Source organism: Micropterus salmoides, unplaced genomic scaffold (genome assembly GCF_014851395.1).
Source record: "Micropterus salmoides isolate LMB-PRFRI ecotype aquatic unplaced genomic scaffold, ASM1485139v1 Ms_hic_scaffold_3698, whole genome shotgun sequence".
Classification (NCBI taxonomy): domain Eukaryota; kingdom Metazoa; phylum Chordata; class Actinopteri; order Centrarchiformes; family Centrarchidae; genus Micropterus; species Micropterus salmoides.
The window spans coordinates 3,653-17,500 of record NW_024043037.1 but is presented as its reverse complement, the minus strand read 5'-3'; the positions used below and the strand labels follow the sequence as shown (position 1 = coordinate 17,500).

Genomic DNA, 13,848 nt, shown 5'->3' with positions numbered 1-13,848 from the left:
TAGTCAGACGTAGTGAAGTGAAAGCTCAATGAAGTGGTTATGAGCAGTGCAGCTGAGGCGAAACCAAAACAGATGAATCATTTATCAGACAGTGACAGGCCATTGCTTGGTGCAGACTTTCATTTCACCTCTTTCCCTGGCTTTTCTCTGCTCAATCTGTCCATTTAATAGCTAAGCAGACATGTCCTCATTGCAGCGAAAATGGTGTGTGGGGGGGGAGTTTGTAACCATCCTTTCTGCTGTATCTGTCTCTTCTGTAGAAGTATGATGCCGAACTTTTCAAAATGGCAATGTCATGCTTGTGTGCCATTGCTGGAGCCTTGCCTCCAGACTTTGTGGATGCCAGTCCTGGAGCAACACTGGAGAAACAGGCACCAATGGACGCACAGGGCAACTTTGATCCCAAACCCATCAACACTACCAAGTTAGTGGTCTGAAAATGCACTCCTGGAGTGTTTATCTGCTCAATAAGCAGGGGGAAATTGATTTTGTAATAACAATAAATATATAAACATTATCTCCACCTTCTAGTATCTCCCTTCCTGAAAAACTTGAGTACATCGCCAACAAATATGCAGAGCATTCCCATGACAAGTGGTCCTCAGAGAAGGTTAGTTCCTGTCCACGTGGTTTCAATGTTTTCATCCCTCATGCTGACATTTCATTTATGCCATCTCTCATATAAAATAGATGCACATGGAAGGCTCACTACAAATTGCTGAGAAATACAAATTTTATTTTAATGTTATTTTGCATGGTGTGGTACAGTCACATGCTCACAGTATACTAGTATGTATACTACTAGGTTTAAAAACCTGAAATGCAGAGGTACTAAGTGGCCTACAAAAAACTGTTGTTGCAGGTGTCAGCAGGCTGGAAACATGGAGACAGTGTGGATGAGCAGGCCAAATCCCATCCACTGCTGAAGCCTTACAAAGCGCTGAGTGAGAAGGTACATGCACACTGGTACACACAGAGCTGCTGAGTTTTAGTTGTAAAAAAAGAACCTTGCTCGGTGGCAAAGCTGTTAAGATGTGAAATAATGGTGTTGGTTGCATTAATGGATCACAAATTTATTTTTGCCAAATTGAAACTTGTCAAAAATAAATATCCGTGGTTTTATTTTCTCTAAGGAAGGCAAGTTTTTTTACTGACAAAGTAAATCAAAATTTGATTGAAAAGGCCATTAATTCACACATTTTTGCATGCCAAACTATTCATTAACATGACACTCCAATAGGAAAATAACCCAGAAATGGTACTTTATTCTCATCATGTTGACTGGCCCTAATACTTCGTTGTAGATGTGTTTGTCTGACTTGTATAAACATTTTTACCTGTGTTGAACTGTCACATCTGGTGGGGACACAGTCCTGCGTAGGATGTTAAGTCAAGAAGTGACTGCCAGATTTTTGTGTGTGTTCAATACGAAGGAGAGAGAAACATACCGCTGGCCAGTGAGGGAGTCATTGAAGAGCATGCTGGCTATGGGCTGGAACATTGAGAGGACCAAGGAGGGAGAAGCCATGTTCCAACAACGAGAGAGCGAAAAACAACGAAAGACCTCTGAGTCTCAGGTAATATCCTGATGTATCCCACTTAGTGGGATAATACTGCAAACTCATCACGATTAGACAATAATGCCGTCACAAATGTTTCCTTGTAATTACTATCTCACTAACTGATATAATTCAGAAGACTCTCCTATTTTAAAGTTGTCTTTGTCCTCTGTTTTCCATAGCCTCAGCTTTTATTGTGGTGTTTTTGAACTATCTTTGGCAGAGATGATTTATAATGGGGCCCCATTTAAAAAATTAAGTGGGAAGACCACTCCCAGGGAAACAGCAAAAACAATTTTACACAGCAAATAAGCTAATGGCTTGTATCAGTAATGATATCGGCTTGCTTCATTTATCATAGAAATGCTTTTTTTCACATTTCATTAAAGTTATCTTGCAACATAAATACTGAAACGCATGAATGATGTCTTGGAATAAGTAGCTGCTTTAGTTTTAAGGAAGTGCCGTAGACAGCTCCACTTTCAAGTGTTAAAAAGCTATAATATATATGTGTCATGAAGGGCATCATGATGGCATTTTGTTACTTTGAGAGTTTATATTTTTTAACTACAAAGTGACTGGTAATATGTATACTGTGACATAATATGTATACCATGAACAGGCAATGACTTTCAGTTAGCTGAGTGTGATATAACTCTCAAAGGGACAGCAGAGTATGATTGAAACTATAAACTAGAGCAGTAGTTCCCAAACTGGGATCCACGCCCCCCTTAGGGGCGCCCAAAGCTATATTTGTTTTGAGGTTGTCAAAAAAACTTTGATTTGCACATTTTTTTTAAATCGCGATAACACACTAGATAATTTATACAAAGGTCTGTATACATTTTTTTTCCTCACTTAAAATAGTAGGCAGACTACTTAGTAGTAGGGCTGTAATGGTTTTGAAGACCAAAATCGCGACACATAAATCCATGATCTTGTGTCGCAGATCGAAGACACAGAAACGCGACACACCCGCTCATTGGACTGTTGAGCTCTCATTAAGACAGAGCAACTGTGACGGCGGCGGCTGGTGGGGGGTGGGCTCGGTAGCGGTGTAAATTGTAGGCTATTTGTATTAACAGTAGGTTATTGTAGGTCATTTTCCACCTTATAGTTTAGTGTTTATTTACTTGAATCTGCTCCTCTGCTCCTCTCTCCACACTCTCACACACCTAGCCTGCACCTCTGGTCTCTCACGGCAACACACCGGCTTGGTCTGCCTCTTTCTGCCTCTCTCTCCCTGCATGTGTCTCAGCTGACTTTCTCCATCAGCAGTACGTTTCATTAAGTCGCCCTGTTTAATAAATTCACCTGTGATTCAGTTTTCAAGTGTGTCGCATGTGGATCGAAACTGAAACTTAACGTTAGTGAGCGACATCTGCAGTGGTGCATTCATTGTCGCTCTGTCATGTAACATTTCCTTGTTGTGTGTTAACGTAATACCAGATGACCTCTCCCTCACCGTTTCTCTGCAAAATGCTAAAGTGGTTTACTAAATATACTTTGGCAGGTGCAACTATACCTGTCCGGCCCGGCCAAGTACAGTATATGTTGAAAGCACTTAAGTTAGCGCGAGCTGTAGGCCTATATTTTGTAAATATTACACCTTATAACCCCCTTTTCTTGGTATTAAACAATACCAAGAAACAAAACACCAGGAGACTGTTGGTGAAGGCCAACCAAGAGCTGGCATTGATTTACACAGAGCCATGGAGGTGTCATTTGACTCAATTTGTTCGCTATTAGTAAGTAATTACATAATATTTTTCTGTTTGCGTGTTTTGTCAGCTGTTGGGGGGGCTCAGCTTTTCTTAGATAAAAGTAGGGGGGGGCACCAAGGAAAAAAGGTTGGGAACCACTGAACTAAAGCATATTCCAGGAAAGAGCTACCCAAATGTTTGAAACTGCAAATGTAAAAGCTTTGAGATAGATAGCAGTCGTCAGGTGTATTGTGTCAGTCAGCGAAAGGTAGTGAAGTATTTGCCGATTTAAAGGGAATAACTGCAAATATGGTCTTGTATTTGTCTCTTTTTGACTTTGTAGGTTAATGGATTCAGTCCTCCAATGGACTTGCACAATGTCACCTTGTCTAGAGAGTTACAGGTTGGTTTTTATTTGAATGACTTTTTATAATTGTCGTTATAATCATGATATACTAACTGTAGAATGAGTTATTACATATGCACTGCAAACTGGGAATTGTCTTTATAACACAAAAGCACGGTAGCACTTTATAATAACTACACACTATAAAGCATTAGTTAGCATTAGTAAATAATAACTACACACTATAAAGCATTAGTTAGCATTAGTAAATAAGGAATTCATCATTTATAAAGCATTGTTCTTACGTTAATATACATTAGTAAGTCATTTATAAACATAGTTATACATGTTGTATTCTTTATTAATAAGCTCATCTATAATATGCTTAATAATTGTATTTTCTTACTTCGGTTCGGCATCGAGATGTCGTCCTCGCCCACCTTCAGCGTTTGGGGCTGCAGCTCAACTCAAAGAAGAGCGTGCTGACGCCTGCCCAACGGACTACGTTCCTAGGGGTGGTGTGGGACTCAACGACGATGCAGGCCCACCTGTCTCCCGCACGCGTCGAGTCCATTTTGTACTCAGTGACCAGAGTTCAGTTAGGCCGCGCCATCACTGTAAAACACTTTCAGAGGGTGTTGGGTCTCCTGGTAGCCTCCTGTCCCAAGGTCCCGTGTTGGGAGTGATCTATCGCCGAACAATTATTTCGACAGACTCACAGGATGGGGCGTGGTCATGGACGGCCGCTTTGCGAGAGGCTCCTGGCAGGAGCATCATTTCTCCTGGCACATAAATTGCCTGGAAATGTTGGTGGTATTCAGAGCTCTGAGGAGTTTTCTGCCCGCTCTCCGCGGTTGCCACGTCCCTGTCAGAACCGACAATACGGCAGTGGTGGCCTATTTGAATCACCAGGGGGGTCTGCGCTTGCGCCCGTTATGCAAACTGGCACATCAGATCCTCCTGTGGTCCCAGCAGAGACTGCTGTCCCTCAGAGCGATGTACGTCCCTGGGACTCAGAATCAGGGAGCAGACCTGCTGTCGAGACAGGGGCTGAGGCCGGAATGGAGGAATGGAGACTCCACCCCGAGGTGGTGGAGTTATTATGCGAAAAGTTTGGCCCCATAGACGTGGACTTGTTTGCGTCTCGAGGGACTACGCAGTGTCCCCTGTGGTTCTCCCTCTCGCCATGGATGCCATGGTGCAGACGTGGCTGAGGCTGCGTCTGTATGCTCTTCCCCCAGTTGCTCTGCCCCCGGGGGTTCTGGAGGGGGTCCGTCAGGACGGTGTCAGCCTACTGTCAGTAGCCCCGTGTCTGGCCGGCCCGAGTGTGGTTCAAGGACATAATATCGCTCCTAGAGGGCCCGCCCTGGCACCTGCTGTCCCAGGGGGAGGACCGGCCCTTTCACCCGTGCCCCGTCCTGTGGCAGCTATGGGTCTGGCCCCTGAGGGGGGCGCAGTTCCTAGAGGCGGGCCTGACGACAGGAGCAGTTGATACGCTGCTCAGCTCCAGAGCCCCGTCCACGAGAGGGATGTACGGCCTGAAGTGGAATGTGTTAAAATGCCACCTGGTGTACAGAATGGGCGGTGTAATTATGATAATGGAGTTCTCCAGCACCGTTTCTCCGCGGGCCTCTCCCCGTCCAGCCTCAAAGTATATTTTGGCTGCCATTGCAGCATTTCACGCCCCTCTGAGTGATGGGCCCTTGGGAAGGCTTCCACTGGTCGTGCGCTTCCTCCGTGGAGCCCGGAGGATGAGACCTGTGACTCGTTCCAGGGTTCCCACCTGGGACCTGGCAGTGGTTCTCGAAGCACTGGCTGTGGCCCCCTTCGAACCCCTGGAGTCGGCTGAGGCCAAGCACCTGACCCTTAAGATGGCCTTTCTCCTCGCTATCACCTCTCTGAGGAGGGTGGGGGATCTCCAGGCACTTTCGGTGTCTCCCCGATGCCTGGAGTTTGCCCCGGGGAGGGTCAGGGCCATCCTGCACCCTTGTCCAGGCTATGTCCCTAAGGTTCCGGCCAGATTGACAGAGTCCACGGTACTGCAGGCGTTTCATCCCCCACCTTATGTGACGGCGGAGGACAGGAGACTTCATCTGCTCTGCCCTGTCAGAGAGTATTTACACTCTGAGGTCTTCACGGTGGAGGAAAGCAGACCAGTTGCTGGTGTGTTTCGGGTCCCCCAAGGCTGGGCTCCCCGCTTCTAAACACACCATCAGCAACTGGATAGTTCAGACTATTTCCCTGGCCTATCAGGTGCACGGTTTGCCTTCACCTATGGCCGTAAGGACGCACTCTACTCGAGGCATGGCGGCTTCTAGGGCCCTCCTCGCAGGGGCGTCGCTCCAGGATTTGTGTGACGCGGCTGGCTGGGCCACCCCTCACACATTCATCCGGTTTTACAGTCTGGACCTTCCTTCTGCACCCGGCACCCATGCGCTCTCCTCCTAGTCGTGCCGTCAGGTTCTGCACGCTGGGGGCAGGCGGGGTTTTGGCGCGGCCTAAGTGGGTATCTCGTTCCCATAGTGTCTTCACCGACGCAGTTCGACTTCCCTCGAAGGGGAACGTCTCGGGTTACGTATGTAACCCTTGTTCCTCGAGAAGGGGAATGAGACACTGCGTCGGTCCACCACACCTCACCCCACCTGGAGTGCCTTGCTTCATAGAAAAGGGCTCATGTGTCCTGTGTGCCGGCGTGCTTATATACGCCTCTGGTTACCCCATCACACGCTACCGTTCTAGCAACACCAATAGGATTGGAGTAGTTTCATTCATAGTTCAGCCCTGCCACGCCCAGAGGCGTTCCCATAGTGTCGTCACCGACGCAGTGTCTCGTTCCCCTTCTCAGGGAACAAGGGTTACATACGTAACCTGAGACGTTCTTCCTCGGTGCGGTCTGGCGCTAAAGTGCGCACACATTATAGATGAGCTTAATAAAGAATACAACATGTATAACTATGTTTATAAATGACTTACTAATGTGTATTAACGTAAGAACAATGGTTTATAAATGATGAATTAAAAATGTACTAATACTTAACAACTGCTTCATAGTGTGTAGTTAATAAAGAATAAAACATTTATAACTGTGTTTATGAATGACTTACTAATGTGTATTAATGTATGAACAATGCTTTATAAATGATGAATTCCGTATTTACTAATGCTTTATAGTGTGTAGTTATTATAAAGTGCTACCCAAAAGCACCATACAATGTTTTGGATTTGATGAACTTTTGCATTTTTACTGTTTCTGCAGGGCATGGTGGAGGTGGTTGCAGAAAATTACCACAACATCTGGGCCAAGAAGAAGAAAACCGAACTCGTTAGTAAAGGTGTGTAAATTTAAAGTTTAAAAATGCAAATAATTTGAGCTGCTGTACTTCAGACTAGTGATCTGTGTAAAATGCATTTGAAAATATTTTTGAACTTGATTTCCCAGGAGGAGGGACCCATGCGCTGCTGGTTCCCTATGACACCCTGACAGCTAAAGAGAAGTACAGAGACAAGGAAAAGGCCCAGGATCTCATCAAGTTTCTGCAGATTAGTGGCTATGCCATCACAAGGTTATCCTCCTCTCACTCTCAATTTATCCTTCATTCACGAAATAAGTAAATAATTCTAAGCATAATGTCACAGTAGTTTAAAGCAATTTTCTAACCATTATTTTATTCTTTCTAATCACAATATTTGACATACTTTACTTTTGGTGATGCGATGAAGGCTTTTGTGTCATTTGTGATCCTTTCATCTGACAGAGGCCTGAAGGACATGGAGCAAGACTCATCATCCATGGAGAAGCGTTTTTGCTTCAAATTCCTCAAAAGGCTGTTGAAATATGTTGACTCCGCCCAGGAGTTCATCGCTCATCTTGGTGAGTGTGTGGCATTTTAAATACAGGTACACTAAGCACTGAGAGGGGCTCAACATGGACTCCTTGACACTGAACTTCCCACTCATTGTTGTTAATCCAGAGGCTATGGCCACCAGTGGGAAGACAGACAAATCACCCCATGACCAGGAAATCAAGTTCTTTGCAAAGGTCTGGAACACTTTTTGCAACTGAACCACTTATACTGTGTTGAATTTACCTTTAAGAAGGCTTTCCTGGGGTTTTAGTCTTATAGTGTAATTTCTTGTCTCCAGGTGTTGCTTCCTATGACAGATCAAACTTTAAAGAACCACTGTCTCTACTTCCTGTCCACCCCCAGCAAGAACATGAGCAGCTGTGGCTGTGCCTCCAACAAAGAGAAGGAGATGGTCACCAGGTACTGTGTAGAAACAATGTGTTTTTCCATTGTGCGTTTTTTGCCATATGTAAAGTCCTCCCTTTTATCTCTAAAAGAGTGCAGAATTTCTCTTTCATATTTCAATCAGACCTTTTCTTATTTCCTTGCTTCCTTTGCGTTTTTTCAGTTCTTTGTTCTCTCTGAAGCTTGTTGTCTTACCGTCTTTCTTTTCCAGCTTGTTCTGTAAGCTGGCAGCTCTTGTCAGACACAGGATTTCTCTCTTTGGTAAGGTTGGCATTGCCTCTTCCTGTGTGCTTGGGTGCTTCTTTGCTTTAAATCTTTTTCAACATCTACAGTAAATGTTTCTCTCACAGGAAGTGACTCTGCGATTATGGTGAGCTGTTTGCACATCCTCACTCACTCACTTGACACCAGGTAAGCATACTTCGTTGTCTGCATATTTATGATGATCCATCAAATAGACAGTTGTCTTGTGCATGCACTTTAGCCCTGGTCTTCCCTCCCCTCCCCTCTCTAAGAACGGTGATGAAGTCTGGCTCAGAGCTGGTCAAAGCCGGCTTTCGGGCTTTCTTTGAGAACGCAGCGGAGGACCTAGAGAAGCTGCTGGAGATGCTTAAACTGGGGAAGTTCATGCAGTCCCGTGCCCAGATGAAGAGTGTCACCCAGAGCATCAACTATGTGACTGTGGCGCTGCTGCCCATCCTCACTGCCCTGTTTGAGCACATCAAGACGCATGAGTTTGGAACGGACCTGCTGTGTGAGTTCCTGTTTCCATATTCACCGTTTCATTTGGATTACTACTTGAGAAAAAAATCCCATGGAATATTACACAAAAAACACAATAAGATACATTTAATAGACTTGGCCACCAGGGACACACAAGTTCAGACATACTGAGGGTAGGTTTACTGTATGTTAAGGGTCATGTTCCCACTTTTCACAAAATCAGTAGGTATACATATTATTAATGAGGCCTTTGCCTGCTTTTACAAACACAAAACAAAAAATATTCTTCTTCTCTTGTTTTTTTTAATCTATTAATATTGATAAATAAAAATTCTTAGTTGTGCCACGGTCAGACTACATCGTAGTAAAACGGAAAGAAATGAAATGCAATAAAATAAAATGACAGGTGTTGGATTAAAGCCACTCCAAGTCCATTACATAGTCACCAATTGGAATTCAAAAGAGACAATTGGTCTTGTATAAACATGTCCATTACACATGCAATTCCTACATTTACACAGTACACATATGTTGTTGATTAAAAATAGATTTTAGCTTAAGGAATGCTGTGTTTTGTTTCAGTGGATGATGTGCAGCTTTCCTGCTATCGAATCTTGACCTGTTTCTACTCTCTGGGAACAGGAAAGAATGTCTTTGTGGAGAGGTAGGAGGCCAAACTTTTATTAAACCATGCAGAGGGATGTAAAATAGGTTTTGGTTCTACACATGAGCAGTACTGTATGTTCAATCATTAACTTTAAGAGTCCTTGGTAACGCTCAATGCTTGCTATAATTACTATGATCTATGAGAATCACTATTAAGGAACTGTGAAATAGCACAAATCATAAACTACATTATGCTTGTCACTGTTAATTAGGATATAGCTACTGAGCTTTTTGATTTACTCGTGTTTGTGAAAAATGAACTCCGGACTTGTGGGAGGATTTACGGTATCTCATGTACTCTTACTAAAAAATGTACTATGATGCGTATGCCACAGTTTTTGTGATACAGTATGTGTTACAAAATGAAGATGGGGGTTTGGACTTTAGACAGACAAGATAATAATCCCATTTCATGAAAAGATTTTGTGGCTCAGGGGAGAGGACACAACAGAGGCACTTTGTGCTGTGAAATGTCTTTCATTAAAACCACAATTCTGTGGCATTATTCCCTGACCGGCTGTTACACGGCAATAAAACCTTCCAAAATTGTTGTAGAAAAGAAAGTTTGCCACCTTGAACAGACTCAAGTGTAAAATAACCATTGAAAAAGTTTGACCACAACCTCACCTTAGCTATCTGGTCTAAAATAATCCTGATACCATGTGGTGCTTCTCTGAAGGCTCTGAGTGTTGAAATCTGTCCTAACAAGTAAACACACAGGGCCACAGTAACCTTTCTAAACAGAATATTCATGATAAATTTTCTGTGTGCTTAAATTTCTTGCTTTACATTGCGCTGTAAGATCTTATTGTTGATCTGCAGGCATCTTCCAGCTTTGGGGGAGAGCCTGGCGACCTTAGTGGGAGCCATGCCTGTGGCATTCCTGGAGCCTGACCTAAACGCTCACAACCCGCTCTCTGTCTTCAACACCAAGACGCCCCGAGAGAGAGCTAGTGAGTGTCCACCTGATCATCATTATACTTTTGATCACTATCCTATTATAATTCACAGTGTCCTAAAATACGTGTTTTTCTTTCTAGTCCTCAGTATGCCTGACACCGTGGAGGAGATGTGTCCAGAGATGCCTCGTCTTGACAGACTGCTGAAAGATGTCAATGATGTATCAGAGTCTGGCGCTCGCTACAGTGACGTGCCTCAGGTCTGACACATATCTTGCCCTCTGCTCCATCAATTTTGACCTTTTACTTTTTAAATTATGTTTTTTTTTACCAAGGTGCCCAACTTAATGCAAGAGCAGTAGTAAATTGTGTGGTTAATGAATGGTTCATATACTTTATTAGAGGTTTAAAAATGCTAAATAATTAAAGAGGCCTTTCGCCCAATGTCAGCTGGGATTGGCTCCAGCCCCCTGTGACCCTGTACACAGGATAAGCGGTTGACGATGGATGAATGGATGGATCATTTTAATGTTGGAGTTAGTGATGAAAGTGGTGTAGAACATTTTGAATATTTAAAAATTTCATTAACAGCATTATACAATTCAGACATAATTAACGATTTAATTTGTACATGAAGTTTAAATACATCACGGTAGGAATACAAAACTCCATTGTACATTTATTTGTAAATTTAGCAAGTGTGTTTCACACCTAGATGGCCTCTACTGTTCAGCTGAAATGTGACTTAAAACTACAGTGTTAAGGCTGTTATTAGACATTATTAGTGTGTATTGCACAATTGAGATGTATAAAATTTGTGTTCCATCAAAATTAATAATTACTTGAAGCTATATCATGAATTACTGGATTTTTAATGTCACTTATAACTTTTGGTCCCAAACATATGGTAACCTTTGATCGTACCTCAGTCATCCAGACATTGTACCTTCCACATGTCTCCTGCAGGTCATTGAGGTGATCCTTCCCATGCTGTGTAACTATCTGTCGTACTGGTGGGAGAAAGGTCCAGAGAACTGGCCTCCGGGTACCCAGTGTTGCACTATGGTGACCTCAGAACACCTCAGCAGCATCCTGGGAAACATCCTCAAGATCCTCAACAACAACCTGGGCATCGATGACGCCCCCTGGATGAAGAGGATTGCAGGTGTCAGACTCAAGGCTGTTAGAGAAAGAATAAATATGATTTGAAAGAGTTTCCAACCAGTTAGATTTTGTGTTTTTATTCAGACGTACAAAGTCAGGGATTGTAATAAGTTATTTGGGGTTTTCAGGAAATATCAGAGTATATTCAAATTAATTCTTCACAGGAATATGCATTAACAACGCATTAGATGGTGAGTTTTGTATATTTTTCTCAACAGAGGAAGGAACTACTCTTTTCTCTTTTAAAAAACATTGACAAACAAGGACAGAGTTGAATTTAAGGTCAAACATAATACAAACTTATTTTAAATGAGGAAACCCATGTGATATCCTGATTTTATTACAATGACATTTATGTAGAACATTTGCATTTTCAGCGCACATTCCTCACTGGGAGATCAGGGAAGGCCAGATAACATAATTAGCTGCTGTGGGGCCAAATAGCCTCAGGCACATTCTCACTGCTTAAACCACATTTGGAAACTGTATTTATAACACAAACAAGAATAATTTGGAACTAATATGTAAGGATATTTGACAAACACTTGCTGTTTTTAGTACCACTGTATTTTTAGAGACAAGGGTAAAAAGTAAAATTGCTGATTTCACTTAAAAACTTTGTTGACTTAGTTAGCTAGTTAGCTAACACTATTGCTAAATATAACTTGACAGTTAACAACCGAGCCAGTCATCCCCAGGGACAGAGGAAGGGGTCTTGGCTTCTGAGGTGCAAATCCTTCAGAAAAGCTGTTTCTCAGTTGCCCATGTCAAGTATATATTTCCCATTGTCTCTGTCTCCAGTCTATTCTCAGCCAATCATCTGCAAGGCTGGAGCTGATCTGCTGAGAACCCACTTCCTGCCCACACTGGACAAACTGAAGAAGAAGACAGTGAAGGTGAGAGCTTAAAATATATACTAGTATCAACTGCTCAATGTGGTTAAAGTAAATGTTTTGCTGACTCCGTTATAAGCCGCTGCGCTTAATCCGAGAGAGGATGCAGATAGGAGATGATATATCATTGAGTTGGAAGGGGTCGTGTGAGGTACGAGTGTGACAGAGTTCTTGTGCCACGATATTTTGATACAATATTGACATTAAAACCTCGCTGTAGCAAGGCAGCTGCAGTTTTCTGAGTCCAGCGACCGCAGTTGCTTTCATCTGCTTACACCAAGTTGGAACCATCTTTTGCCTGATCTCGTGGCAGCAGCAAAAGTTAGACGCAGTCATCTCAAACTTTCAAGACTTTTGCAGCCTTGCTCCCCTGGGACTGTGAGCTTTTTTTCTTGACCTGTCAGAGAACACAGAAATGTGGGAGAGATTGTGAATGTGCAGAAAGTTATGAAAGTGAGCAGAAAGCCTGCTGAAACACAGGTGCTATTAAAGTCCAGGAGTTTATAACTAAATTAAAATGAATTAATTTTCATTTAGGTTAAAAGGTGCCATGTGCACATTTAAAGGGGTTACTTCCCCAGAAAAAGACACTAAAGAGGGGGAAGACTGAATCCTTTCCACCATGAATTGGTGCGGAAAAATCACCAGAATGCAGAAAATCAAGTGTTCAATGCTCAAACCTTTCATATATTCAGCATTGAAGATTTCTAAAAAAAATAGTGTTAAAATCTCGTCTAGATCTCGTGAACCCAATATTGTGTCTCGTCTTGTCTCATGAGCTAAGTGTCTTGCCACACCTCAGTGCGAGAACGTTTATACTAATGAATTGATCGCTGGAGATTGTTGATTGAGTTGTTGATGTGCTGCAAATGCAGGTTGGCTGAAGAGGAGCTGCTGAAAGCCGATGGTAAGGAGACAACCAGGAGGCCGAGCTGCTCATCCTGGATGATTTTGCTGTGCTCTGCAGAGACCTATATGCTTTCTACCCAATGCTCATCAGCTATGTTGACAACAACAGGTACAATATTAGCAAAGAAAGATTAGTTTTAATTTTAAGGGGATTTAGATTTTTTAAAAACATTTATTGTTTAGTCTTCAACTGTATGAATATTTTTCTGTTTTCCCTGAACCTTATCCACCTATATTTCTGATTAATTATTTTTAATATTGTCAGATGTAACACAAACTCAACAGAAATGGTTCATGTTGTTGTCCATCCCAGGTCCAGGTGGCTGAAGGAGCCGGATGCGGACTCCACTGAGCTCTTCAGGATGGTGGCTGAGATCTTCATCCTCTGGTGCAAGTCCCATGTAAGTCTTACCATTCAATCTAGTAGTCATATCACAATGTGACGTTTGAAACGGGGTGTCTTTGCTGAATTAACCTCTTTTCTTTGTCCTCTGAACCCAGAACTTTAAGCGTGAGGAAGAACTTTGTGGTTCAGAATGAGATCAACAATTTGGGCTTCCTGACTGGAGAGGGCAAGACAAAGATGTCCAAGGTAAATATGATGGTACATATAGTGGGTGACACAATTACCTTAATGAAATACATTAAAGGAAAGTCTGGTGATTTTCTGTATTTTTCTTATTGTAAATAAACCAATGAAAAGAAAAAAAACAAAAACTTAATAAGTTACTCCTCA

The 13,848-nt window shown here is 42.7% G+C and overlaps 1 protein-coding gene and 1 long non-coding RNA gene across 2 annotated transcripts in view; both read left to right on the top strand.

Moving 5' to 3' along the window:
• Window positions 1-12,218, top strand: part of LOC119884824 (ryanodine receptor 3-like) — a 27,293-nt gene extending 15,075 nt beyond the window's left edge. The window contains exons 13-30 of the mRNA XM_038695127.1: window positions 261-424; window positions 532-610; window positions 863-952; window positions 1,434-1,577; window positions 3,606-3,665; window positions 6,865-6,940; window positions 7,048-7,171; window positions 7,364-7,479; window positions 7,580-7,647; window positions 7,752-7,873; window positions 8,070-8,119; window positions 8,209-8,269; window positions 8,374-8,612; window positions 9,164-9,245; window positions 10,070-10,200; window positions 10,288-10,406; window positions 11,113-11,311; window positions 12,112-12,218. Of these exons, the coding sequence (XP_038551055.1) occupies window positions 261-424; window positions 532-610; window positions 863-952; window positions 1,434-1,577; window positions 3,606-3,665; window positions 6,865-6,940; window positions 7,048-7,171; window positions 7,364-7,479; window positions 7,580-7,647; window positions 7,752-7,873; window positions 8,070-8,119; window positions 8,209-8,269; window positions 8,374-8,612; window positions 9,164-9,245; window positions 10,070-10,200; window positions 10,288-10,406; window positions 11,113-11,311; window positions 12,112-12,218 (2,031 nt within the window). The remainder of the gene's footprint in view (window positions 1-260; window positions 425-531; window positions 611-862; window positions 953-1,433; window positions 1,578-3,605; window positions 3,666-6,864; window positions 6,941-7,047; window positions 7,172-7,363; window positions 7,480-7,579; window positions 7,648-7,751; window positions 7,874-8,069; window positions 8,120-8,208; window positions 8,270-8,373; window positions 8,613-9,163; window positions 9,246-10,069; window positions 10,201-10,287; window positions 10,407-11,112; window positions 11,312-12,111) is intronic.
• Window positions 12,219-13,112: 894 nt separating this feature from the next.
• Window positions 13,113-13,630, top strand: LOC119884823. The gene is made up of 3 exons (XR_005441084.1): window positions 13,113-13,221; window positions 13,426-13,513; window positions 13,614-13,630. It is a non-coding gene; the product is annotated as an uncharacterized LOC119884823 (long non-coding RNA).
• Window positions 13,631-13,848: the final 218 nt, after the last annotated feature.